We start from the raw sequence: 25,755 nt of genomic DNA, 5'->3' as shown, positions 1-25,755 counted from the left end.
AGCTATCTAGAACTAATGATACCTTCAATATGCATAGCCACGGGTTCATATAGTTGGCTTAGAGTTCCTTACGGAATGATTTCGTTGTTTCCAAGCTTTTTGCTCCACCTCCTGGCACATTCGTTGTAGTAGGATGTGATTTATATTTACCTCTCTTACGGCATGGTCTCACTCTAAACAATTTGTATGAAGAAAGCAATTTAAACTAAACCACGACATTTCGGCGGAGAATATGATCATCACTGCAGCTGGCGTATAAATATACAAACCTGGATATTTGCTGGAAAGGTTTATATTCAGGTCCTTGAGTAGGTGTTTAGGCACACAAGGTATTTACGTAGATAAGTAATAATGATGTCAAAGCCAGACAAATTGTAGAATAGATGCGTCAAGAGCTTGAGTATATCGGCTTTGCTAAGGTTAAGAGGCATGATCAGTCTTATAAAAGACAAAAGTCTTCGTAAAGAGAAAAAATATATATATACTGGTAACTAGTACTCTACCTAGCGAGGAAGTGATATTAGCAAAACTACCTAATGCATAGATGATGGAAACCCTTACTAGCCCATGGCAATCCCATCAAGATTCGAGAGAAATAAAAAAAACATCCCATAAGGTTGGTTGGCTCATGGAGAGCGCGTGTAGGCTAGTCAGTTAGTCCGACGGGGGATACTACCTAGGTAGGTAACCTGCAAGACGATTTCCCGACTCGACTCGTACTTCCATAAACACTGCCTTTCATCTTGCTTGAAGGTAAACAGACAACTACTGCGACCAAGATATCAGAAAACGACTTACTACTTAGGGGTAGTAGGTAGTTGCTACTTGGGAGAAAATAACGCGAGTTGTGAATACCCGCACTTGGAAGTAATGGTGAGATGGCCGAGTGGTTATGGCGCTGCGTTCAGGTCTAGCTGAATTATATCTCTTTCAAAGATATAAAAAATTTCGCAGTGGAGCAATCCGCGTGGGTTCGAGTCCCACTCTCATCATGTGAACTACATCCATCATTCGCTAATGGCAAATGATGTGATAATTTTTTTTTTCTTTTCCTCGAGGTGCATTTTTAGGTTATCATTTTTGCATTGCTTCATTGATATGATATGGAATAGGTACTTTATTATTCGCTCCTGGTAAACCTCGTTAAAAAGATAAATGGTGCACAAAGCTTAAGTACATACTTGGTCTTTAAACCCCTCCCCTTATTTCCTATGTACAGCGTGGAAGGAGGAGGGTTAGACAAGAGGACCTCAGCTAATATTTTTGGAATACAACTTGACTAATAAGTGAAATAGTATATAGCCGGTATCGTTGCAATAAAAATATCGAGCTCGGATAGTGAGTGGTATGGAATTGTCTATCTTGTCATGAATCTCAGGGGTTCTTGCACTGATATTCTATATGGAAACCATAGTAAGCAGGATAATTTAGGATATAATAAAATAAGAGAAGGAACTAATATCAATATAGTTTCTTCCAGAGTCCTCGTGATTCTAGATCGGCGGACACGATACTGCTAAATCTCGCGAGTCTGATATAAAAAGCGCAAGTATCATCTACTTTTACGGATGTGGACGGAGCAAGTCTAAAAAAGCACATAGTAAATAGAACTTCGTTTCCGGGTGAAGGCTATCAACCTATCTGAGACTGAACTACACACATGGAAACCATTCAATACATGGGGTGTGGTTACATATATATAATCTGGCAACATGTGATTGAAGCGTGGCTATATTAGAGGTATCTAAGTATGTAAAGTATCAGGTAGGACCTGTTATATCGTTTTTAACTTGTTTCAAGAAAATGAAGCTGGAGTTTATTCAAACGCTTTAAGCTATAAGGGAACCATATATAACAGGACCGTGCCCAGAGGGAGGCCTGCGAAGCTATGCACAGAGTAGGTTATCTAAGAAAGCGTCTGTTGGAGAACGCAAGCTGTGTACGGTGGTCCGGTGCTTGGTACCTAACACAGGTTATAGGTTACCCTAATCATTGGGAATAGCGATGCTTTAACGGATCTAACCGCAAATGCTCGTTTGTGCAAATCACCCTAGGCTCTGCATAGGATGAATTTATGGACAGGCCACACTGATATTGATTATATGGAATCAAAAAGGGTGCATCTAATTGTCATCTACACACTTGGGAACGCGATGTGACCAGGCAGACAGACAGACGCAACCCCTATCAGTCATCTGTCGTAACTATTCCTGTCCCTATCCATAATTCATCACCACTAATAATCACATCGTTGTTGTCCAGCCAGAGATAAACCGTTAACGCCATTGGGGGGGAAATCTGAGAGAGCGTACGTCTTAAGCGGCGTCGCCGAAAGTGTTCTCGCCCGAGTAAGTTATGTAGAGGAATCTGTAAAAGAAGATTGGTCAGTTAGCAAGTCATCACCATGGAGAACTGGAGGACAGCGGTCAGAGGTAAACGCACCCGTCTTCATCCTTGTGCTCCTCGTAAATGCTACTCATGAGAGCAGCGGTCGGAGGGAGGACCTCATCGACGAAGATGAAGATGGCCTTCTCCGGGGACAGCTTAATGCGCTTTCGGATTACGTAGACAAACTGGCCTACGGTGAGATCGGCTGGTACGAGATACTTCTTCTTGTCGATGGTTGCGATGTCTGATTTCTCGACCTTCTCGCAAATAACCTGTTCGTAGAAATACTGGTTAGATTCTGGGAGGGTTGAAATCGAAGAGCGGACAAAGCGGTGAGATGGTGAGTGCGGGACGCTAGAGGGGAAAGAATGACGACAGAAGCTAGGAAGACGACTAGACGAGAGGGTTGAATAGATAATAAAAATGACAAGACAGCTATGCATGTAGGAATATGAATGAAATGAATACATACTGGAATGCGGTCGGCATATTTCTGGCGGATGCGCTCGGCTTCGGCCTTGCGCTTCTCAAAGGGGTGTTCGTCCTTAAACTTTGATCGCATCTTGACGGTGTTGTTTGTTGGTGATAATAAGACGGTCTATGGGAGACGAGTAAGAAGAGGGGCGGTCGTATTAAAATAAGAAAGGTGAACTAGAAAAATAGAAGATGGCAGACGGTAGAAGATGTGTTCGTTTCAGTGGCTTTGTTTGATGATTATGATGATGATGATGGATGGATGGATGTTTGGTAAAGGTGTTGAAGTTTAGGTTAAAGGTTGAAGAGGCACGAGTTTGGTCTGCGGTGGGGGGAAGGAGTCAAGGCAACCTTTCCGGTCGCAGCACCCCAAGTAGGTAGTGTAGCAGCTCAGAGCCCAGGTGATTTGGGTTTGATGACCAAATTTACCTAGGTTAATAATGTACCTTATGGCAAAGCAACTCAAATGACTTGGACTGAGCCACTGTTGCACTAATACAGTTACCGATAAGCCTAACCTAGTGCAATATCTACTGTCTACATGTATTGTACCTAACAGGCAGAGGCAGAGGCAGGTACAATACCTACACTAGAGTAAGGCTGCCGGGGCGGTTATTAGTGCGCGGATGTCCACTGTATTACATTTGTATAGGCAGTTAGGTATTGGCGGGGCAGGAAGTAAGCGGGGCAAGTCTATGGGTACCTATTACATACCTAGGTAGGTAGGTATGTACATAGTGACCGGTGACTGGATGAGCAATTACATAGTAAAGCGTGACCGAGCCAAAATAGGGTTAGTTAGATCTGCCTCATAAAGTTGAACCGGCCTTCCTTGATGGTGGCCAAAGCTTCTAATAAATAATACATGGATGTATGTACTCATTTGTGTACTTATTTGTGTACCTATGTACCTTAGATAGGCACATGTACATATGTATTCGCACTTACAACAGGTACCGATCATTCCGTCACGCCGTGCTATCACTTGATCGCTACTTCACAATAAAAGAAGGCACGCTTTCGACAGGTCCCAAATCTTTGAGTTCTGACGAAGCATAATGGAATGACGTCGAAAGAATGGAGTATAATTATTTATTGTTCGTGGCTCGTTACCATGACTAATCCGATAGGCATCCTTATCGCGTTGGATAGACCGACCTCCTTTTACCTCGGAATTAGTGGTGAAGATCTGGTTGTTGGTATCAAGTTTCTCCTGTATCTTACCTGTCACCGACACTATCGAGTACGAAAGCTCGAACCACATTCGTTGGTCGATGGGTATGGGCTATTTTACTATGTACTTACATGACCTGCTTTCTTAATTTATCATGAACCAAGTTACGTTGTGCATGGTCCTCCCCCTTTTTTTTTGCCCTGCTCAGCGAATCACTTCGCCCTCCTTGTCGATGCCTTCCTCCATCTCTAAGATATCGCTCCTAGCTAGAACACCGCTGCCAAGCGTAGTCGCCTTGCGGGATGCCGCCCATACCTCATGAAATTTGACGCTCTCGTCGCTGCTCGCTACCACGATACAGCCCTCTTCGGCAGTGCGACTCCTTAGTCTCTCCTTTGTACGGTATGTATCGCTCGGACCACCTGGGTATGCTATGGCGTACAACGCGCGGTGTTCTCCCTCCTACGGTACGGCAGCTACCTGTCGACAGTCTGGCCAGCTGAACACGGCGATGCGGTACGGGTGGTCGGGTTGCGCGTACCCAAAGGTTGCTGCAATCTCCCGCCGAGTCTTGCTCCATATGAGAGAAGTAACCTGAGCCGCAACCGAGATAGTAGCGAGTGCGGCGCCAGAGTTTGCGTGGTAAAAGTGAATACATTTGTCATTAGATCCTCCACCAGTAGCAATCAACCCTTGACGCCACGGACAGAATGCGATAGCTTTCACAGCCGCCCCGTGGTGCCATCGGTGTTTCTCAGAGCCAGCCGGAAAGTATCTCAAGGCCGATGATGGATCGGGGCTGTCAGACGTGAATTCGGGCAATGACAATGGAGCACCATCTCCAGGGTTAAGGGTTTGTGGTGAAGTAGATTGCACTTCGCCGCTAGGCGTGTCAGCTATTGACAGCTTCGAAAGGTCCAAGTTTAGGTCACGCTCAGTATTTGTGAGACTGTTAATAGCAAAGAGGCAACACAGATTGTCATTTCCTCCTGTGGCGAACTGTTCGCCATCAGGAGACCAGGCGAGACCACATATCTGCTGGGAATGAACTTTGATACGAGCAAGTAGAGTCATCGTACCGCGCCAGTTTTCCCGAGCTACTTCCTAGGGTTCGGGCCATTCAACCGCGTAATAATAGACGTCGCCTAGGTCGTCGCCTACGAGGAGGTCTTCCGTCTTGACCAGGACGCCAGGATTGCGCCTGTTTCGAGAAGGTCGCGGGGTAGAGGTAGGACGCCAGGAGAGGCAGGCTATGGGTGCGGGATGATACGTCTCGAAGCGAGGGAGTAGGCTGTCGAAAAGTGATACTAAGGAGAGCAGACCGCTTGACCGGCCAAAGGCGAGGATTGACTTGCCGCCCTTCTCGGACGAGAATGCCACCGAAGTTAGCCACGAACCGTCCTTGAGTCCTGCATTTAAAAGCGTGACGCCTGAAGCTTCTGACCACCCATAGAGCAGATTGCCTAAGCCAACAGCCAACGTATTGCATGTGCGAGAATATGCCATTACCGAGCAATAAAAGTCGTCACGAAGGCCCGGAGCATCGAGGACCCTGGTAGATGTCAACAGCTGTATTGCTAAGGGAGAAACTTACGCACTTGAACGGGGCATTAGGGAGACACCGCTCCTCCCTCTGAATTTCTACAGCCGTTAGTCTCACTGAACTGTTGAGAGGCATGGGGTCTGCGTACTGGGCACGTAATAGTCGTTGCTCCACTCGCTTCCCGTCCATGTCGTCCTGGCTTCTCGCAGCAGTAGTCTCTCTTTGTGCTTACAGCGAGGAAACGTCGAGTATCCGTCAAAGTCTAAGATCCGTTGGATTCGGTCTATCTTTAGCGCCAGAGCGAGTCTGCCTTCGTGTTTCTCCTGTTCATCTTCGGATTTGGGTCGCGTATCCGAAAACGCAGTGGCATATAGGCGAGCATTCGTGCTAGAGCTCACCCTCCGCCCGCGCCCGTCGTCGACACCTCCAGGGGCTAAGCCGCCTACAGACCAGACGGTACCGTTGCTGACTTGTCGTTGTTCTAGGCTGTGGAGCCCTATGACGGTGCCGACACGCCGCTGGTTACCGTCGGATCGAGATGCCTGTCGGACAGAAAGGGGTGAAGATCGCTTCGGCGTAAAGCAAAAGACATCCGAGGCAGCATTTTCCGTACGATGAATCCGCTCTAATGGTGATAACTCATTGACTTGCTTGGCAGCTCGAAAGCGATCTTGAAGGGGCACATACGATGGTACAAACCGGTCTGGTGACGTGATAGGCATGTTGTGGAAAAGAAAGAATAATGAAAGCTACTGATACCATCGCTTAGGTCGAGAGAGAAGAATAAATTAGGGATTGTCGGATTTCGCGAAGTGGGTATGCGAGCCAGGTGCCCATTGAGGATTACGAGCGTTCCTCCATTGTTTGAAGAAGTGAGGGAAGGAATGAAGAGGCGAATATAGGAGAAGGAAGACTGCCTACATATGAGGTATTCCGGGAAACTGTTTCCATTTTGAGGAACGCCGATTGAAGCCATATGAAACCTTAGGTTATAATACTAATGGAGTTATGCTGGCAACTACCTCCTCAAACAACTTGGAAGACATGTAGAACCTGCTGTTTTATAATCACAATAACTAGGTTAGCCTTTTCGTAATTCCCAGGGCTCGTGTAGCTGGTAGTTTGTCATTCATCTTCACATGGAAATCGTATGAGATGACAATAGCTTTAGTCGTCTGGGTGTAAGTAAAGGTATGAAAAATATAATGAAGAGCTGGGCTGTATCGTAGAATGATGTCTTCGATTATTCATATTGGCATTGTCTTTTCATATTCTAACAATTCGTGCTTGACAAACTTGGCACTCATACCAGATTTGAATTTTATTGAAGCTCTTGGGGATGATAAGCTAGAAGACAGGCATAATAAAATGGGTAGCATGGTTTCTTTTTGTTTCACCCGAGCAAATATAATGAACAAAATTAGGGAGTTGACTTATTTCACTGCAACTTATGAATTTATAAATGTGAGGACAAGAAAGGATACACGAAAGGATATAGGTGAGGAAAGAGACATGTTTGTTTTACTCTGGTTAATTACCTAACCTAGGTAGGTAATTAAGTTATGTAAGTTGATGGAGCTTACCTAAGGACGGGAATTATTGCCCCACTATCATCATACCTTACGATATTATTCCCTTTATCCTTTATCTTATCGACGGCATTTCGTCAACTTACTTCTACTCCTACATAATACTAGGTTAATGCATTAGATAAAGACTGGTAATATAATCATATGCGAAATAGGTATACAGCTTGCTGTCTGTCCTCGTCTAGTAACCCCGCCGGAAAAGAAGCTTCGATATGGATAGCGTGCGTTTACTGGAAAGAGACATCGCGTGGCATAGCTGACGAGTTGCAAGATAGCACGGCGCAGCTCGCACCGCCCGAACTGCACGAACCGAAGAACAGCGCCGGCAGGATCTCGATAGGATTAGCAAGTATCGCGACCTCGAGGATTCCATCCGCGCTCAAACCTCGGCTAACAACTACGATTCCGCCTTGTTCCAGCTTACCTCTAAACTACTCCGTCTAAATCCCGAATACTACACAATATGGAACGTCCGTCGCCGCTGTCTAATCTCTGGATTATTCTCCGTACCCTCGGATGGATCATCGCTCTCGAAGGCGTCACTGAATACTTCTCAGAACGACACTACGAATCCGTCTTCAGACTACTCCTCTCATTCTTCCTCGGATGCGACCCCGCTATACCGAGACTCCCCGACAACTGGGAAGAATGGTATTACAGTTGAGGGCAAGCGAAGGGAAGACGTCGAGGCCGATGTCAACACGTTGCAGTCCGAGCTTGCATTCACCATTCCTTTGCTCCTAGAATACCCCAAGTGCTACTGGATATGGAAGTACCGTAGGTGGCTTCTCGAGCAAGCCATCGTACGACTCCCCGCGACGACTGCGCGCAATATCTGGGAGGCCGAACTTGCTCTGGCGTCTAAGATGCTGACCAAGGATCGCCGCAACTTTCATGCATGGGGCTACAGGAGGAACGTGGTGGCTGCACTCGAGAGTCCGTCGCTAGATGGCAAGAGCATGGTCGAGAACGAATTCGCCTACACCACAAGAATGATTAATGTTGACCTATCTAACTTCTCAGCCTGGCACACCCGAAGTCAGCTGATATTACGTTTGCTTGACGAACGCGGAGCCAACGACGTCGAAAGGAGGGCATTCCTCGAAGCAGAACTTGATCTTGTCCGAGAAGCTCTTAATGTCGGACCCGAAGATCAGAGCCTCTGGTATTACCACCAATACATGGTATCGCAGATCGTCAACCGCGCCGACAAGCCGACCATAGCACCAGCTCTAACCGTAACGGAGCGGGTGACCTATGTAAAGAAGGAGATTGATAATATCAAGGACTTGCTGGAAGACTATGAGGACGTGAAATGGATCTACGAGTCTTTACTAGAATATACAATCGCGCTGAAGGGTCTCGGAGAGCAGGTTGAAGATCCCGCAAAGTGGCTAGCAAAAGTCCGAGCCCTGGATCCAATGCGGGCGGGTAGGTGGGATGATGTAGAGAAGCAGCTGAGCGCTGCTCAGCCCTGAGTAGCCAACTATTGATGCTACTGCTACGTTCTCGATGCATGAGACAAGATGTGGGGTTTCCCTCTCGATTTCTCTCTAGACAGGCAATGTACCATTACATTTGCCTACGACCAAGCTGGCATCTGTCCCTACTAGCCCGTCGAAATAAGCCAGTAGGGCTTCTGCTGGTACCATATCTAGCAGGCCGAGGCTGGGGTTCGAGGATCTGAGCGGCTTACCACTAAATAAAACCCTTACGACAAACTTACCGCCATATATCCCTTTTGATTGCCCCTTACCAGCTCGTATATTGGATGTACTTGAGTTTCGAGATGTCGTCGCGTTTTCCTTTCCCTCGTACAACTCAAACACTACCTCACTACCCATTCCGGGCCACTGGGAATATTTCGCGTTAGCAATCCCCTGTTCGATTTTGTAATAAGATAACACAAAGCAACTTACCACCATAACATCGATTTGTAGGATACTTAGTAACCGACTCATGGACCCGTCGTGCGCGATATTGTGGAAGTAGATGGGCCCACCCTCGCCAGCTATCACATCTCGTAGGTGTTTACTCAGTTCCGCAATCCAGACACCGTACGTAGTAGCAGACGCGGCAAGCGAAGCATGGGAATCGCGGTATATCTGCGAATACTCCCACTGTCCCATGCGATACACGGTATCAGCCGTCGCCTGGTCAACGCATATAGACGAATTCGCGCCGTTTTCTAGCTTGCACGGCAGCGGTTTGGCGTGACACTGTCGCGCGGAGAGGTTGTCGAAGTAGTGGTCGAAACTCGCGTGGAAGCCGGAGTCGCTCGGGGACACCCCGGATATGTTATCTAACTTGCTAAACAAATCTGTAGCGGCTTCTAGATGGTGTTCCCAAGCCGCGTTAGAGGAGGACTTGATCGTGTTGAATAGATTGCTGCCCACTCCGCAACTATATTGCGGCTCGAGGCTGTCGACTCCGGCCCCCTGGATAGTTAGCGGTACGGCCTTAGCCGTTCCCCACATCCCGTTGATTAACATGCCGGCGACCTGACTCGTGATTACGTTTTGGGTCACACGATACGTCACGCTGGCTCTCCAGTCCTCGTCTTTTCCGGGGAGAAACCCGAGCAGGTCGTGGTAGACCTCGTAAAGGTCTCGACCGTGGATCCAGGAGTCGTCGAGCCCCGCAGAAGTTATCTGGGGGAATTGGCAAGTCCCGATCCAGCCTGAGGGCGTAAAGGGGTTGGTCGGTGATATATAGCCCTTCCAATAAACTTCAGCGGGTTGCTTGGTGTTGCTCCCGAAGGGGCTCCCGTAGTAATACAGTCCTTGGTCGTCGCAGTCCCAACGGTAAGATTCCACCGGGAAAGCATTGCTCGCGTATGGAGTTCGCTTGTGGTGTCGTTGGATCTAGCTGGGCTTAGTCGCTTGCCTTAGGACAATATGGTAGAAGCTTCAGACTAACTATTTCGACGTATCTAAGCTTATACTCACTTGCCGGCTTGACGTACTCTGTCTTCCGAACATGCGGCATGTTGCACCAGTTATACGTCCCATACTGCGCATCTGGCGTCTCCGAGGTGTTGAAGATGAACCCGTAGACCCCTTCGCCACGCAAAGCGGCAGTTAAGTTGTTTATAGACGTGTTGCTTGGAGGGTACCATCCTAAATCGTCTTTTTGCGCGGCGGTAGCTGTCGCTATAGACCACAGACTCAAGAACCACGATTTCATGGTGGTGGCTGGTCGGGTTTCCGTCAATTCAGAGTAGTGCAATGCGATGATTAGTGCAGCGTAGAGGGAAATGAAGATTAATGCAAGAGTAATCCCTTGTTGTCGGAATGGCATAGCTATTTTAAGTACTTGATGTGTAGACGTAGGGCCTTGTCGGCGTCAAAATGCGACTCTACCTACTTGATCCCCCCACGTGGTAGCGACTATTATGTATAGAGGTTCATCTGCAGACATGGGTTTGTTTACCTAGCGTGTGTTATTTTAGAATCCCATTACCACATGCATGTAGGGTTAGTGAGTTTACATGTCCTTGATGAAGAAAGTTACCTAGGTAGGTATTAAGAAAGGAGTTTACATATGTAGTATTGTGCTACCAGCCCCGAAAGTATCGCTTTGATGGGGCTTCATTTTAATGACTTCACTATATGTAACCTAAGTGGTAGTACTAACTAACTACCTGTAAGCACACACGTTCTCGCAAGGACTAAGCTGACTGGTTGGGGATGCCAGCCCAACGCCTCGAATGGCCTGGAGATTAGATTTACCTACTTCTTATAAACCACTGCATGCCAGGGATATGATATGTACCTTTTTAACCTAGGTTACTGGATTATGGCGTTTTTATTTACTATTAGATAGGTACCTAGGTACTTACCAGAAGATTCCCAAGTTGTACATTAACTTGTAAGTATAATTCTCTTATTATAACTAACGCTATGGCAAGCTATGGTATCTTAGGTATGTAGGCTAGGAGGTACTCATGCCGAACGCATCTAATTAAGCGCGATAGCGGAAACACGTCAAGGTCTCTCCCTCCCTCCCTCTCTTTCATACATAGGTATGTAGGTATATGAGGTAGGTATGCGTCAACAAACCATCAAAAATACTTCTGCGTCTGCGCAAAGTGCATCCCCGCCGCAAAATGGAACAGCTTCGCCGCGACGATCGTGCGCTCGGCCTTGGAATACTCGACCAGACGATCGTACAGCTCGCCGAGAGGCACGACGACGCGCTGGATGTACTCGCCGTCCTCGAGGCGCTGCTCGGGCTCGTCGTCGTCGCCCTCGCCCTCGCCCTCGCCCTCGCCCTCGCGCAGCTGCACCTCCACCATGGCCATCTGCATGTTCGCGTCGCTCATGCCCGGGTCGGCCGCCTGCACGGGGCTGATGCCGAGCACCCGGCAGTCGTAGCCCGTCTCCTCTTTAAACTCGCGCACGGCGGCCTGCTCGGCCGTCTCCTCGGCGTCGATCAGGCCCGCCGGCCATTCGACCGTGTACGCGTCCAGCGGCGGCCGGTACTGGATCACGAGCATGGTGGCGGCCGGCCGCGACGGGTGCAGGAGGATGTTGCCCATGGCGACGGCGTCTACGCCCGCTTTGCCCCGCGTCTTGCGCGTCGCTACCTCCCACGTGCGCTGCTTGCCGGCCTGGTCTGTGTAGTCGACTCTTTTGAGAGTCACCCATTTTGCCTGTTCGATGGGCAGTTCTGAAATCTTGTTGATGACGGGTTCTTGGGTCTTTTGCGACATCTTGAATGGCGAGGGGGGTTTATGTGCTAAGGAGCGGGTGGCTGAGAATGAGCGTGGTGTCGTCGTAGCAAGATGTTGGGTTTGAGTAGTCCAGCTTTTGAGCAGGCGGGCTTTTCCCATGGAGTTTTGGACTCACTAGGTTAGTGATCTTGTTGGATGATTATCGGAATTGCGAGGATGAGATTGTGTAATTGTGGATGAGATGGCTTAGTTACCTATATATAGAAATGCAAACAATAAGTAGTAACTAGGTAGGTTAGTTATTTTAGTATTACGTCATTGTTTAGATAATTAAGTATAACTACGGCATAATCAAATGGTTATTAATGTAAGTTAACAATTATATAGATAATTTTTAACATTTCCTTTCGTTTATTAAGTATTACTAGCAAGATAGGTAAACTTTGCATCTGTATATAATATTTCATTGTTGTAGTGGGCACGAAATGTAGAGTAAAAAGTGAGTGATATGGATTAAAGCAGTCTAGGTTAAGGGCTGGCTATTATTTGACCAGCCACTGAAATACCAACCAAAGTGGGCGTAGCAAATGTAATTTTAATAATAACAAATAGAGTATGGTATAATTCTATAAGACTTGTTAATATTGCGGTAATTTGCTGAAGAGTTGTTACAAGAGTCCTAGCTTTGGTGTTTAGCGGATTCGAATTGGATAACCTTGAAGCTCAATGCCGTATAGCTACGCTAAATCACTTTGTAAATGGACTTGAATTGTTATTATTTAGTACATGCTAACTTTTACGAGTAGATTGTGTTTTCTAGATTGTTAAAAAAAAAAAACACCCGGCAATATGTATCGTAGTCTTTGTTCCTGACAAACCCCTATCTTAATATCTCATTCAGGACTAATTAACAAACGCCACAGTCTTTGGCCAGCGGGCATATTACATAGATACTAATCCGGAGTGTCTTTATTTGTACACCATGCGCCTCTATACCCTCTTTGGAAAGTCAAAGCCTTTGTTATGTTATGAAGACAAAGCAGTGAAGGATTGACTCGCGTATATGGTCACTACGAGGAAGCCAGGTAAGATCTAGCCGCATTTCTCGATCGAGTCGATCGAGAATTCAATCATGTCAGGGTCGAGCGGGAACCAGATGTCGTGGTTTAGCGAAGGGGGTGCCGAAGCAGTCGCAGAACGAATAAAAGCATTTTTCGATCGCAGCGATAGGTTCCAATGGGAAGGCATAATTGGTTCAGGGGCTAACGGTTCTGTATATAAGGTCAAACACCACAACGAAGGTGGTCTATGGACATTCGCGGTGAAGATCTGTCATATAGATGTCGATCTTAACGGGAATAAATCATACGACGAAGATGACGAGGATGAAGGAGACGAAGTGTTGCAGCTTGCTAACGAAAAGCAATGGCTGGAGGTGCGTGTATTTTAACTCGAGCTTCTCTGCTTATATACTTACGATTTACAATATAGAGGTTGCGCAACTGCCATCATATCATCCAATCGTTTGACGTAAACGATGATCCGCTTAGACAGACGCCATACGATCTCGCGCCGCACCGGATGCGGACTTGGATATTCACAGAGTTTATTGAGAATGGTCCATTAACGCGATTGGTCGAAAGACATACCGAACTATATGGAGGGGAACTGTTTCCCTGCCGTCTACTATGGAGATTTTTCATGTGTCGTAAGTTTAGCCAGTCACCGAAGGCTGAAGTTGGTCTTCTTCGTTATCGAACTAACTCTGGGGCCGCGTTTAGTTATCAGATTTTGTCTGGAAATGGCGTATTGTGGTGCTCAGCAAGATGGCCGAGTAAATCTATCTACAGCCACTCTAGAAAGTCTCCGGGAGTTCCCTATTGGGTTTCTGGCCCATAAAGATTTGTCAAGGAGTAATATTGCGGTTGGAGGTCTCGTGCCCGAACTCCAACACCCTGAGCATGATATGAGCCCCGTATTGAAGCTATTGGATTTTGGAACGGCGGCATTAATGGACCCTAGCGAGTAAGTACTAGACATCAGCACCTGTGAGGTATAACACGCTTAACTATACATTTAGTCCTCGTTCGCTTGATGATTTTGATCGTACTGGCCCCCAAAGAAATATTAACGATATCGGCGAGGTAAGACAGAGCATTCCTACGAACCGTGCCTTATATAAATCGCTAAACCCCTGAAATAGGTCATGCAATATCTTGTATTACAAGAAGATGAAATGATGAACGAAACAGCAGTAGTAACCGTTGGCGCCGGAACTTTTGAGACCTTTGCAGGTAGCTTACACACAGCCCGCGACGATTTAATAGCTCGTGGCGTCGATGCTCAACTTATAGATCTTATATACTGTTGTCGAGTGGTAGACCGAGGGAGACAGCCTGGACTCATCGACCTAGCAATAGCCGCTCGTAACTGGGTTTCTCATAGGGGCGATTACGGCGTCGAACGAGAAACAGACTGGGCAATACAGCAGAGGATAGCTAACGTAATGTATAATGCCGAGACTGGTAGCACTTAAGAGGTCTCAGAGTAACGGTGATGACGATAGTGATAATCCGGACCCTGATGAGTATAGAGCAGGATGTCTGGCGATATAGTAGCATCTTAATAGCATTAGACAGCAAGAACGGTGGGAATTGACACCACAACTACCTCTTAATCTATAACATCATACTCTATAGCATAAGGAATAAAACACCGTTGTTTAGTTTCCATACCTCCTTAAACTTGATATTTAATAGATTTACTTAACATGACTTCTCCTTAACAATCTGAATTCTTTAGACTATAGTCACTTGATCGGCCGATCATGAAGTAAAAGCGTGTAGTTATGTTGCATAATTACAAGTTCTAGAGTACTATCTCGAAAGATGCGTCGTGTTGAAGAGACGATTGCCCGTATCAGTGCCGCCGCTTCCCGTGTACTTGTTGTCCGAAACGCGCAGGGCTATGAGTTCCAGCCCTGCCTCGCGAGCGTACTCCGATACTTGACCACCTGGAGAGATCGACTTCCCCTGAACAACCCCAGTGATTACTACGACGCGGACTCCACTGCTGAGCTTTCGCACGTACCGTGTAAATTCTACGATCGTGCCGCCGTTATTGATAACCGAGTCGACTAAGACTACGGTGCGGATATTGTGAAGATGGTCAGCCTTGATGTCGTCCGGGCGGCTTGCGTGGACAAATCGGGCGAGGGGGATGGCTCGACTAACACCAAAAGCCATGGCTTCACCACCACGCATCAACGGGACGATTAGGGTATCTTGCTCGTGGCGAAGCCGATGGCCGCTTGTCTTATTGCCCTGGACATGATCTATGGGGTACTCTTCGACGCCGACAAGCTCCGATAAGAATTCAGTTGCCAAGTACCACCCAGCGTTTTGGTGAGCTTCTCTGAGGTTGTGACCAGCAACCATTGCATTGCGCATAGGTGTCATTAATAATTTGGCAGACCGCTTCTCTGTAGCGTGCACTAGACGGAGTTCGTGGCTATTGTTATTCAAGGGGCCGGAGAAGATGGAATCGATAAACTTTGGGTCGTAAATGTTTACCAAGGGGAGTTTTCTGGTATCCAGTCGTGATGGGACATTTCTGGGCAACAGATCCTGGTAAGCTTGAAGGCCATTGTCAATGGCCTTTAGTAAAGCTGTATCCATCGACTTGCTTCTCGATTTCTCTTCGCCAACTATAACGACAGCTTTATTCGCTTGAACGAGCATCGCCAAATCTAGTGGGCTGTCCCCAAAGGCCCAAGTATGGAGTCCGTAGGTTGATCGGAGATGAAGAACTAGGGAAGCCTTGACCTCTGGGGTAACGACAAAGCCATCCGAGATACGTCCTCCGCCGATAACCTTCACTGCTCCGGATAGACCTTCTATTCGGAGGATCTTATCCCATATCTGCCGTAGACCACAAGTAACAACTAAAGCGCCAACGTGATTATCCTCCTTCACCCTCTGCAAAAGTGATCTAAATTCTGGCCGTAGAGTCACCGATGCTGCTACCATCTCACAGAGAAGGTCAAACGCATCATCACGAAAGCTCTCTTCGTATAGCAGGGCAGCTTGCCGAAAAGCGGAATAGGAATACCCCAATTTGCTGCTGAATATTGTCTTCAGTGCTACATCGTTTGCGAGCTCTGGATGACGCCTCGAAGCTATTTCCCAAAACAGCGTTCCAGTATCCTCTGCAACTAATGTTTTATCGGCGTCCAGTACTAGCATTGTATGCAGTTGATGTGCATCCTTCGCAAGGATGTCGTCTAGCTTGTCTGTGGCGCGGGCAAGATTCATATTTGCTGTATGGGACTGGAAGTCTCGTATCAATATCGAGATCTTGGAGAGAGGTAGCCACACTTTCGGGGATATCGACGAAAATAAAATGCCATTGTCGTAGCAGAGTTGACGCAGTTGAGTCTTCTCGGCTTCTTGCCATTTGCATAAGTGTTCGACAGAAACTAATGGGCGAGCTCTTCCAGTGTCGCCCGACCGATATATCGAAATAAGTTCGGGGTTGATATTCAAGTAGAGAATGTGTGTGTACACTTCCAAATCCTTTTGTGTACACACTATCTGTCCACCATGTTCGCCCTCTTCCCAGAACATGAAGTGCCCGGAAACAACTCCGACACGTCCTGCTATAGAGCAGCTCTGTGCAATGTGGTCGATGGCAAGCTTACGATAATGCTCCTTTTCAGAGTTTTTAAATTTCTTGAAAGCGTCAAGGCCTCCTGGAACAAGAGAACTGATCACCTCGGAGCCCTCATAAAAATCAAATGATTCTGCGATGAGTTGTCGTTTTAGTTCTTTGAGTAAATATGACTTTCCGCATCCTGGTACTCCGTATAGGCCAATGATCACCGGCTTCGGTAATGACGAGTCTAGAGTCTGAGGCCCTGATGGCCGGCTAGTCTCAGGATTAGCAGACGAAGTTGACATGGTGAGAATTTCTTAATATTTGAAGCTATATCAAGGGGCTCTTGGTAGAAGTGATAGGCTAATGAAGTCTTTAGGATTTTACAACTGCGTATAAAAGAGGGATATAAGTAAGGGCGTAGGATATTCGCAGTTGTAGCTTGGAGTTACATATGGCTTATTATCCCGCTCAACCCTAGATCTGCCCACGGGTATGTGCGTATCCCCGTCAACCTTGTAGCCTTTGCCTGCAAGGCTCCTAAGACATCAAGGTTCTACCAATATCTTGTCACGATCATGTACCTATTTACTCATATTCATGAACCAATTTCTTGTCTAGGACAGTAGATAAAGTATAGCTATCCAGTGTCTAACCCCTTTCATTGCTTAGAAAAAACACAGACTTTCTCCTGTATAATAGCTAGGTCCATAGGCAGCTCTTGAGAGACAATACAGTTGTATTCCCACTGTTCAATCAAAGAAGATGCTGCGGAATCATGCAGATGCCGTACGTATGTTCCCGAAGTATTCTCCCGAATGGTGGCGTAAATATTAAATTAGACGTCATCTTTGAGGGACAAGATGATCTGCGATTTCGATGCTTTTCCCTGTGCGACCTAGACATTTGTCCAATCACTTTCAGTTCACTTTCAACCACGATGAATTTAATAAATCTGTAGAAAAAAAAACTGTCCCTCATGAACAAAGGCGAACAGTGTGCGCAAACACGCCTGACTCTACACTTATACACGAGGTGGTCTATGCTAAACGCGTGAATCATTAAGAATCCTTAACTCGCCGACACTTGACCTCGTTTTTAACCACTACATATTCTTTAACTAAACACTCTTCAATATCCAAGCTTCAACCCTTGACCACAGAAAAGGCAAACATGGCTCGTACGATTGCCAAGAAACTTCTACATCAATGGCACAAACTCCTCGGCCTGCAGCGTCAATCGCCGCTATCATGGCACCGGGACCGCTTGCGCGAAGAGCTCCAGGAACGCCGAAATGCCAACACACCCTTGGAGAAGCTCAGCGAGACTGCAGACGTATTCTTCTCGATTAGCCGCGCTAAGTACGACGGCTTTCCCGTGCGGTCGCTTCCTCCCTTTTCCGTCGGCCACATCCTCGTGTATGCGTACATGCTGGCCAAGTTCACATCTCGTTGGGCGTTCTATCGGGTGGCTGCTTTCCTCTGCGAAGCTCCCAATCACGATATAGTGCGCGAGGTTGTGAATCCGTCTAAGGATAATAAACTAGATGAAGTCGCTTCCCGTCATCATATCGATCAGGGAAAGTTCAAGCGTATTGGACGCCGACTACGACGAGTTTGGCCTCTGTTCCCGTAGTGGTGTTGTTGATGTATACACCACTCTATGTGCGCTGCAGTTGATCGGAAAGAGCCATAGATACGATGCAAGGTAAATTGTCCCTCTGGAGAAACCATGCCACTGGATTTACTTGTCTAACACTCGACTTTTAGGAGCAGGTTATGGAAGGTTAGACTTGCTGGGCTATGGGGCAAGTGTACGTTGTCTTTGGCCTTGTGAAATCCAACTCAATTCCTCCTGCGATCTAATTCAAGGAGGCTGATAGCAGGCTCGTGGGGTTTATCTTGAACGGAAGATACTTTATACATATGGGGAGGCTACCTATGATTCACAATGATCAAGGGCTGAACAACCTGTTCTATTATTACTCTTCAATCTATTAAGCAGCTGGTACAAGATAGATTATAGACTAATATAGATAGAACCATTTACTCTCAGTCCAGGATGAATAAATTTTCTAAGTGAGTATGGTGTATGCAAGAAGACTCAACCACTCAGACGTTACTCGTGAAATAATAATTTCGACGAACCTAATAATCCACCTTTTCGGTTGCTTCTTCCCCTATTTTGATTATGACATCAATAGTATGATTGGATATTGTTAGAGCTTTATTATGAATTATATAGGGGTTGAATTGTTCAGTACATACTATTACGGAGTTAAACAAATCAACCCACCTAGTGCTTCTCATGAATAAGCCATATTAGTATCAAAATCTTGTATAAAAAGTTTAATCTTGCCCCAAAATAGTCTATAAGACTGTTTTACAAAAGCCTCTTGTTACATACTCTATTACTAAATACCTCTTGCTATTTTCCCTATCAAGGCGTAACTGATAGCTGCGGATTGGAGTGCGAATATTCCCCTATAAAGCCCTACTAACATCGTGAGCATAGTGGCACTACTATATGACAGCAATCTACTCAACTATATGCCCCAAAGTCACGAATAACCCAACATAGTCATTTTATGGGAAATACAGTGCAGCTGTGCAATTCTGTGTGGGTTGGGCCAGCCCCTGAAAAGGGACAAATTCAATAGGAATTGAGGGCCTGGGACTTTTGGAACGGGCTTAAAAGATTAAATAGAGCATGGGACAAACATGGTGAGTGAAATTTGAGGTTCTACTTTTCCGCTGGTTGAGTCTACTTCCTCGCAAGCAAACCTAAGAGGGTTGTAGCTTTATTTAGAAGTAAGGAGTCAAACTATTATAAATGAAATGGCTTAAACCACTTTATTAAAAGCTCGGTTCCAGAAGTAGAGGTATAATTTAGTTGGGTCAATTTCAAGCAAACTCTGTCTTCGGTGTATCAGCACGTTCCAACTAATTCACGAGAAAAGGAGAAGAATATGTAGGTTTCTCGATTCGCGTTGAGATTAATATTTCTATTATAAACTAAGCGTATGTAATAGTTATATTAAATGAAATCGACATGCCCGAAGAAAGGCGTCATGTGAAAATTCGACTCGTTAGTCGGACTCCACGCACCAAGTAACTGGTCCGGGAACGTGTCCGGCGCTACGACGGTGCGGAAGAAGTTCATCCTCCACGACGTCCCCTTCGCCTGTCCGTCGTCAACGTTGAAGAGTCCGAGCGGGATCTTGGCCGTCGAAACCCAGGTTTGCGCCTCCTTGTCCAGCGTCGTCTCGGCTGTCAGGCCGTCGACCACCGGCTGGGTCAAGAAAGAAGTGTCCATCGGGGCGCCGGCCGCGCGCACCTTAGACCTGTTGTAGATCCAGGCCTGGAAAGTGACGTTGTTCGGGCTGACTTCGAACTCTAGGTAAGTCTGCGGGTCGTTGGTCCCGCGATAGATGAAACCCTCCATTACTTCGTACGCCCAGATAGCGTCGTTAGTTGTCTGGCTTTCGTTGAAATAATAGTTCACCTCCTCAAATGCGGTGAAAGTTGCATGGATTGAAGTATCATCGTAGCAGATATCGACCTGAGTCTTCGGGAAGCTGGCCTCATCAGGTACGGATTTGTTATATTGAACAGTGCCCTTCCCAGCGGAACATGCCGGCGCCTTTAGAGATGGCACGCTGGCGCACACGGCACCGGCTACCGTAAGCAGAGACCCTACGCACAACCTCATGCTGAACGAACGAGCCATTGCGCCAAGTTTTAATCTAGAAATGTCGATTTAAAGAGAGCGATGAGGTGGTAGCTGAAGAAGTTGGAGAACACAAACGTGAGCCTCATCGTGGGAGGACCTGGTATTTGTTTTCTACCTAAGACAAAGGGTCCCGTGCGAGAGACGGTCCCGTGCCAGAGACGTTGGCGATTAGACTTCCCTATATAGGCATAATTACATCCTGCTGGAAGGAGGATTGCGCAGGCACTGTAACGTAGTACAGCTAGACGGGCAGCCCAACCTGCACGTGGTCCAGAGCATTCCTTGGTTGCTTGGCGTCGAAGCACGACGTTGGCGGAACTTGTCAGTTAGACCTTGCTCCAACATGCTGTTGTGTGTAGGTAGGTATCCCATAAAGTGTCTGAGGCGTATCGTAAAACTCACATATACGGATGCTGCGAGATTCTATTTTCATACCAGGTCTAAGCTTAATTTAGGACACAAGGCCATTGGCGTATGTAGAAGGAAAGGAGGCATGGGGCATAATGGCCCGAGCTTTACATGACAAACGCCACTGAGGCTTTTCTCGACTCTCCATTTTGATGAGACATAGGTTCCAGTCAAAAGGCTTGTGGTGCTCACCGAAGCACACTTATCCACCACCAGCACCACCACCACCAGCAAAGTGGGCGTGTATAACAATAACTAAATAAGTAATATATTGAGCAACTAAGCAAACCGAGATGAGTACTATTTTCGGTTTAACAAGCTGGAGTCTACCCCTTGGCTTGTCGTGCGAGATACTCGTGCCACACCTTGCCCAGGTCAGCCGGCATGATGGGAGCGAACATATTTCCCAGCCAGCCCTTCTTTCGATGCGACGTAACGCCGATCTCGTCAAACAGCCTATCTACATACGGAATGCTATCAAAGGCAGCAAAATTTCCAAGCTCGCCGTTCGACAGATAACGCCGCTTGTTCCAGGCAATCATGTGCGCGATGTCCTCTTCCCGCTCTGCTACGGAGGGGAGCGGAAACGCCTTGTCCCAGTAGGCTACTGCCCAGATAGCCTGTGCCTCGGCTGCGAATAGTTTCGCCCCGGCAACTACGTGGTTCATGAAGAGAATCGAGTCGTCGTGTACAGGAGCCATCGTGTGATAAAGTCGATAAGGCGTTCGTGGTTCATACTTATGGTAGTGCTTTGGCGGATTTCTGAGCATGACGAACCGCCTGAGGACCTGCTCGTCTGCCTTGCCGACGAGCTTCTCCCACTTCGCAGTTACCTCTTGTGGCTCAATATCCTTGGGATATGGCAATCCTAGCTCCATGAGCGTATGGTTTCCGAACATGCCAAGTCCGCCTTTCCAGCCTGTGCCGCACAGGACAGCATCGCAAGGGAAATGAGTGCCGTTCTCGTCGTTGAGATACAGTTCGTTTCCGTCCAGAAGCTTCACGTCGCTGCGATATACATAGACCTTCTCCGCGACAAGGGGCCAGAAATCTGCGAAGTGACAGCCTCCAGCGGTTCCGTTCTGCCAGATTATACTTGGAAATGTTAGCATCTGCCATGGGTTGAATTAAGCAGCAACTACTATGCAATAAACTCACTCATTGTCGTATTCTAGCTTTTCAAACCCTTTGTCACTCTTTCTCTCCCGATAACCAGCATATTCTCGGACTGATTTATCCAGAAGTGAAAAGATCTTACTGACGAGCTTCGCGCCCAGGTTGGTGCTGTGGAGAAGCCATGTCCACCACGATCGGTGAGGAGTCAGGTAACATGGCTGTAACGATGCCATGATCCTTGCCTGCAATGCTTCGCCTCCGTTTTTGTACGGCGTGGGCAAGTCGATAGGCGCGAAGGCTGCAGCTCCAAGCGAGCCGTTTCCGGTTTCGCGAATAATCCACGATACGGTTTTGCCCGCCTTGACTGCCTCATACACCATATCGGCAGCCGACTTGCCCGCGCCAATAACAGCAACATGCTGGATCGACTTATCTTGGACGACGTCGCATTGGCCAAAGTCGATCGAGTGGATGATCTTCCCACGGAAATGCTCCTTTCCAGGGAAGTTGGGTATATTGGGGACCGAACATTGGCCATTTGCCATCATGAGTCTCGAGGAGAAGATTGATCGCCGAGACTTGCTAATCGTGCCAACGCACAGGATTTCCCATTGGCCATTGACCTTCTTGATGGACTCGACGTGAGTGTTGAACTGTATTCTATCTCGCAACGTCTGTCCGGCGTGGCTCATGTTGTGGACATAATCTTCAAGATACTTTGTTGTATATTTGGCACGGAACAAGTCATACATACAATCTTCAACCGGTGGCCGTTCCATAGGCATGTCGGAGAACTCGGCAACGCCGTGTGTCCATTGTGTCCAAAAGCTAGGATAGATTCGTCCTATAGAATGTCAGAAAATAGCACGGATCGAGGTTTCAGATCCCGTACGCTCACTCCATACTCCTCCCACGCAGTAGTCGCGCTCCAGAATTGCTAGCCGTGTCTCGGGATGTGCTTGAAGCAGACGCTGGGCTGCAATGATTCCGGTAAGGCCTAGAGAGAGTCGTTAGTCGTCGTATTACACGGATCAGAATTAGGAACAAACCTGCGCCTACGACGATGACGTCGAAGCTGGTAGCAGCCTCTGCGGGCAGCATAGTGACGAAGTGTATGTGAAATAAGTCCGAGGCTGGGGGCGGTTGTGACGGGAATGACTTGGGATGAACTGGATATTCCCATTGTTTGAAAAAAGCACAAACCAACCATCTGCAAGTCGATAATAGCTTATCTACCTTGGTAGTTTCTACCAATCAACAAAAATAGATATTAGTAAATCTATCCCTTCCTTCAAGTCTTGTTACACGTTGGCTTTTTGGTGCCAACACAACCAGCCATTTACCATTACACACGGCATAAGCTGGATGACTTACAAAATGAGTTTCAACTGAGATGTGTAAGTCCTTCAGCTCATGTGATCTCCGACAAGGCGCAGGAGCTTCGAAGACTGATGAATCCGTTGCCTCGACATCTTCATCGAAGAGATACGCTGCTTACCTTTCGTAAGACAGGGAGGGTTTTCAACCTACACTGGACCAATGAGGTGCGGTAGTAGAATACTTACACTTCACCAAAGAAAACATTGCCTTGCTGGTTTCTCTTACCATGTCCAAGAAAGTAGTTGTCGAAGATGGCGAGGCCGACCAATTCCAAACCATCGAGGAGCATGAATACCCGGGCGGCCTACATCTGGCAGCTATCGTCGCTGCTCTTGTTCTTAGCATCTTCCTCGCATCCCTAGATACTGTATGTGAAGATGACATGACTTACTCAACTTTTAGCCCTCTAATTCCTGCCAGACTATCATCACCACCGCAATCCCTTCTATCACCAACGAATTCCACAGCCTCGAAGATGTTGGCTGGTACGGCTCGGCCATATTCTTTCCTATGGCAGCCACACAGTCGGTACGGGGGAAAGCGTACAAGTATTTTCCCGTGAAGCTCGTCTTCCTTTCAAGCATCCTCATCTTCGAGGTAGGCAGTCTAGTTTGCGGTAAGTGCCTACCTACGCGCCAACTTCTATCATACGCAGCATGCTAAGAATCAGAAGCACTCGCACCAAACAGCAGTGCTTTTATCGCCGGGCGGGCCATCACGGGCACGGGCTGCGCTGGCACCTTTGCGGGATGCTTCATCATCATTTCTCTATCTTCGAGACCGCGAATAAGGCCGGCCATGACGAGTTCGCTCTCTGCTACCTTTGCCGTCGCCTCGGTAGTAGGACCGTTGATTGGGGGCGCGTTTACACAGAACGTGACTTGGCGCTGGTGGTAAGAGAATCTCATCGTGTAGTATCGTACGTATGCGTAGACGGTCTAATATTGACCTAGCTTCTACATCAACTTACCTTGTGGAGGTATCGCCGCCATAGCCATGCTCTTTGCATTTCGACCTCCAAAAGCTGCATCGCCAACACCGGCGACTACAAAGGAAAAATTCCTGCAGATGGACGTTCCTGGCGCTGTTTTTGAGTTCTTGTAAGCCATCATATCCCCCAGAGCGAGACCTGTAGACTGACATGATCTTAGCATTGCACGCTGTTTCAACCTTGCTCTTTACTGGCTCCCTATCTATTTCCAGGCAGTGCGTGGTGTTTCGGCTGTCTCTTCTGGTGTACGGCTCATCCCGGTTATCCTAAGCTTGACTATTACTCAGATTGCTGTCGGTGGTATTATTACCACCACCGGCATTCACAACCCATTTCTAATATTGGGACCTGCGATTGCGGCTGTTGGGTCGGGTTTGTTCATGCTACTTGACGAGCAGTCTAGCGCAGGCCGATGGATTGGATTTCAGATCATACTCGGAATTGGAGTTGGCTTTTGCCTCACCATTCCGCTTATGCTATCGCAAGTCGTGGTGCAGACAAAGGATGTGTCGACAGCCACACCTATCATCATTTGTATGTCTCCTATCCGCTTGCTTGTCCGGTTTTCAACGTGCTAACACTCCCTCGAGTTTCGCAATCACTGAGCAGCGCTTTCATACTTCCCGCAGCGCAAGCAGTCTTTCAAAAAGAGCTTATGAAGGCGCTCCGCCAGTTCGTCCCTGATATCAACCCACTTGTAGTTTTCTCCGCTGGTGCGAATAGTGAAGCAATTGCGAGTTTTCCTAGAGCGAGCCAGGGAGGTATCGTGCAGGGTTACAGCAGCGCATTGCGGTCTACGTTCGCGATTGGTATTCCATTCGCTGGCGTGGCGCTGTTGGTTAGTTTCTTTATGCCCTGGTTTAGATACTATAATGCGTCCCAAAAGCCAACCGCCGAAACAGCGTTGACTCAATTGGAGAAAGTAGACGCAATGGGAGGTGGAAATGGTGGAGAGAACAAAAAAGCAGATGAATGAAGCGATGTCTATTCGAAAGTGCTGTAGCCTTGGATATATTTAAGGCTATAATTGGTATTCATATAGAACATCCAGGTCGATGAATATAGTATTATCCGGTCCCTATCATCAGCGTCACATTACCTCGCAGATCTATGCACGAAGCCAAAGAGACCCTGAATAATATACATTCTTCTCGCTAGACTTGCCGGCATTCTAGGGCAAATATAACTAAGCACATACTTACAAAGACCGAAGCTAAACTACTATCTCAATACAGGTAACCCCGAGCTAAATATCTTACACCCATGGTGTATCTGATACTAGAAAAGTGCGTGGGAAATACTTACTTCATGTCACCATCATAAAAGGTTGGTACATTAGGAATCAAGGACACGGTTATAGCCGATTTCATAAAGGGGGATGCACAGCCGACCGTAGGAGCAGGCTCTCTACGAGGCAGTACATAGTGCTGTTAGGCATTTTTACCAGAACCTTCGTTGATACTTTATTCAGCCCAACGTTACACGGCATGTTTTATAGAAGCTCTGATAGGTCGTAGAGCCAGCGATGTACGCCCAATCAGCTTCACGATCCACGAATCATGTGGTGAGATGGTTTGAATTATGATTTTTAAAGGAGGGATCCCCTGTCTGATTTTACCATAGGCCTTTCTC

At 47.2% G+C, this 25,755-nt stretch overlaps 11 protein-coding genes and 1 non-coding gene across 12 annotated transcripts; 5 read left to right on the top strand and 7 right to left on the bottom strand.

Moving 5' to 3' along the window:
- Nucleotides 1-872: 872 nt before the first annotated feature.
- Nucleotides 873-992, top strand: F4813DRAFT_t143. The gene has a single exon. It is a non-coding gene; the product is annotated as a tRNA-Leu (tRNA).
- Nucleotides 993-1,695: 703 nt separating this feature from the next.
- F4813DRAFT_289076 (microtubule-associated protein) lies at nt 1,696-3,239 on the bottom strand. Its single transcript, XM_049240596.1, has 4 exons — nt 3,064-3,239; nt 2,861-2,986; nt 2,443-2,660; nt 1,696-2,367 (listed from the first exon to the last, which is right to left on the bottom strand). The coding sequence occupies exons 2-4, from the start codon at nt 2,948-2,950 to the stop codon at nt 2,316-2,318; spliced, it is 360 nt and encodes a 119-aa protein (XP_049094804.1). The 5' UTR covers nt 2,951-2,986; nt 3,064-3,239; the 3' UTR covers nt 1,696-2,315.
- Nucleotides 3,240-3,841: 602 nt separating this feature from the next.
- On the bottom strand, nt 3,842-6,301 carry F4813DRAFT_400544 (WD40 repeat-like protein; the record flags this gene model as incomplete). Its single annotated transcript, XM_049248281.1, has 5 exons — nt 3,842-4,429; nt 4,508-5,136; nt 5,182-5,588; nt 5,635-5,677; nt 5,728-6,301. The coding sequence occupies 5 exons, from the start codon at nt 6,299-6,301 to the stop codon at nt 4,241-4,243; spliced, it is 1,842 nt and encodes a 613-aa protein (XP_049094803.1). The 3' UTR covers nt 3,842-4,240.
- A 942-nt stretch (nt 6,302-7,243) lies between these two features.
- On the top strand, nt 7,244-8,684 carry F4813DRAFT_289011 (protein prenylyltransferase). Its single transcript, XM_049240595.1, has 3 exons — nt 7,244-7,299; nt 7,354-7,389; nt 7,444-8,684. The coding sequence occupies exons 2-3, from the start codon at nt 7,381-7,383 to the stop codon at nt 8,644-8,646; spliced, it is 1,212 nt and encodes a 403-aa protein (XP_049094802.1). The 5' UTR covers nt 7,244-7,299; nt 7,354-7,380; the 3' UTR covers nt 8,647-8,684.
- A 37-nt stretch (nt 8,685-8,721) lies between these two features.
- On the bottom strand, nt 8,722-10,354 carry F4813DRAFT_383708 (phosphoglycerate mutase-like protein; the record flags this gene model as incomplete). The annotated part of the gene is made up of 4 exons (XM_049245976.1): nt 8,722-8,906; nt 8,946-9,021; nt 9,088-10,032; nt 10,088-10,354. 4 exons carry the CDS (start codon nt 10,352-10,354, stop codon nt 8,722-8,724), a joined length of 1,473 nt encoding a protein of 490 aa, XP_049094801.1.
- An 877-nt stretch (nt 10,355-11,231) lies between these two features.
- On the bottom strand, nt 11,232-11,882 carry F4813DRAFT_394283 (NUDIX hydrolase domain-like protein; the record flags this gene model as incomplete). The annotated part of the gene is made up of 1 exon (XM_049247538.1): nt 11,232-11,882. One exon carries the CDS (start codon nt 11,880-11,882, stop codon nt 11,232-11,234), a length of 651 nt encoding a protein of 216 aa, XP_049094800.1.
- Nucleotides 11,883-12,950: 1,068 nt separating this feature from the next.
- F4813DRAFT_376662 (uncharacterized protein) lies at nt 12,951-14,562 on the top strand. Its single transcript, XM_049245152.1, has 5 exons — nt 12,951-13,278; nt 13,335-13,551; nt 13,625-13,868; nt 13,924-13,987; nt 14,047-14,562. Exons 1-5 carry the CDS (start codon nt 12,976-12,978, stop codon nt 14,377-14,379), a joined length of 1,161 nt encoding a protein of 386 aa, XP_049094799.1. The 5' UTR covers nt 12,951-12,975; the 3' UTR covers nt 14,380-14,562.
- Nucleotides 14,563-14,719: 157 nt separating this feature from the next.
- On the bottom strand, nt 14,720-16,801 carry F4813DRAFT_400542 (uracil phosphoribosyltransferase-domain-containing protein; the record flags this gene model as incomplete). The annotated part of the gene is made up of 1 exon (XM_049248280.1): nt 14,720-16,801. The coding sequence occupies one exon, from the start codon at nt 16,799-16,801 to the stop codon at nt 14,720-14,722; it is 2,082 nt and encodes a 693-aa protein (XP_049094798.1).
- A 643-nt stretch (nt 16,802-17,444) lies between these two features.
- On the top strand, nt 17,445-18,282 carry F4813DRAFT_288958 (uncharacterized protein). Its single transcript, XM_049240594.1, has 2 exons — nt 17,445-18,203; nt 18,266-18,282. Exon 1 carries the CDS (start codon nt 17,670-17,672, stop codon nt 18,129-18,131), a length of 462 nt encoding a protein of 153 aa, XP_049094797.1. The 5' UTR covers nt 17,445-17,669; the 3' UTR covers nt 18,132-18,203; nt 18,266-18,282.
- Nucleotides 18,283-19,532: 1,250 nt separating this feature from the next.
- Nucleotides 19,533-20,207, bottom strand: F4813DRAFT_383704 (uncharacterized protein; the record flags this gene model as incomplete). Its single annotated transcript, XM_049245975.1, has 1 exon — nt 19,533-20,207. One exon carries the CDS (start codon nt 20,205-20,207, stop codon nt 19,533-19,535), a length of 675 nt encoding a protein of 224 aa, XP_049094796.1.
- Nucleotides 20,208-20,962: 755 nt separating this feature from the next.
- F4813DRAFT_383703 (putative dimethylaniline monooxygenase) lies at nt 20,963-22,853 on the bottom strand (the record flags this gene model as incomplete). The annotated part of the gene is made up of 4 exons (XM_049245974.1): nt 20,963-21,731; nt 21,795-22,596; nt 22,645-22,728; nt 22,802-22,853. 4 exons carry the CDS (start codon nt 22,851-22,853, stop codon nt 20,963-20,965), a joined length of 1,707 nt encoding a protein of 568 aa, XP_049094795.1.
- A 505-nt stretch (nt 22,854-23,358) lies between these two features.
- F4813DRAFT_394277 (major facilitator superfamily domain-containing protein) lies at nt 23,359-25,099 on the top strand (the record flags this gene model as incomplete). Its single annotated transcript, XM_049247537.1, has 6 exons — nt 23,359-23,499; nt 23,553-23,748; nt 23,806-24,025; nt 24,086-24,232; nt 24,284-24,657; nt 24,714-25,099. The coding sequence occupies 6 exons, from the start codon at nt 23,359-23,361 to the stop codon at nt 25,097-25,099; spliced, it is 1,464 nt and encodes a 487-aa protein (XP_049094794.1).
- Between the last annotated feature and the right edge of the window lie 656 nt (nt 25,100-25,755).

Source organism: Daldinia decipiens, assembly GCF_022478715.1.
Source record: "Daldinia decipiens strain CBS 113046 unplaced genomic scaffold F4813scaffold_58, whole genome shotgun sequence".
In the NCBI taxonomy this organism is placed as follows: Eukaryota; Fungi; Ascomycota; class Sordariomycetes; order Xylariales; family Hypoxylaceae; genus Daldinia; species Daldinia decipiens.
The sequence above is the reverse complement of the archived record's forward strand: the minus strand, read 5'-3'. Positions and strand labels throughout refer to the sequence as shown.

What these genes read in the sequence shown, in the direction of transcription:
- F4813DRAFT_289076 (XM_049240596.1), bottom strand. Translation starts at nt 2,950, where the DNA reads ATGCGATCAAAGTTTAAGGACGAACACCCCTTTGAGAAGCGCAAGGCC. An exon ending in AATATGCCGACCGCATTCCA is followed by an intron (nt 2,661 to 2,860) that starts GTATGTATTCAT and finishes TTCTACGAACAG; the next exon opens with GTTATTTGCGAGAAGGTCGA. An exon ending in GAGCACAAGGATGAAGACGG is followed by an intron (nt 2,368 to 2,442) that starts GTGCGTTTACCT and finishes CTTCTTTTACAG; the next exon opens with ATTCCTCTACATAACTTACT.
- F4813DRAFT_288958 (XM_049240594.1), top strand. Translation starts at nt 17,670, where the DNA reads ATGGCTCGTACGATTGCCAAGAAACTTCTACATCAATGGCACAAACTC.
- F4813DRAFT_376662 (XM_049245152.1), top strand. Translation starts at nt 12,976, where the DNA reads ATGTCAGGGTCGAGCGGGAACCAGATGTCGTGGTTTAGCGAAGGGGGT. An exon ending in ACGAAAAGCAATGGCTGGAG is followed by an intron (nt 13,279 to 13,334) that starts GTGCGTGTATTT and finishes TTTACAATATAG; the next exon opens with AGGTTGCGCAACTGCCATCA. An exon ending in GCATTAATGGACCCTAGCGA is followed by an intron (nt 13,869 to 13,923) that starts GTAAGTACTAGA and finishes CTATACATTTAG; the next exon opens with TCCTCGTTCGCTTGATGATT.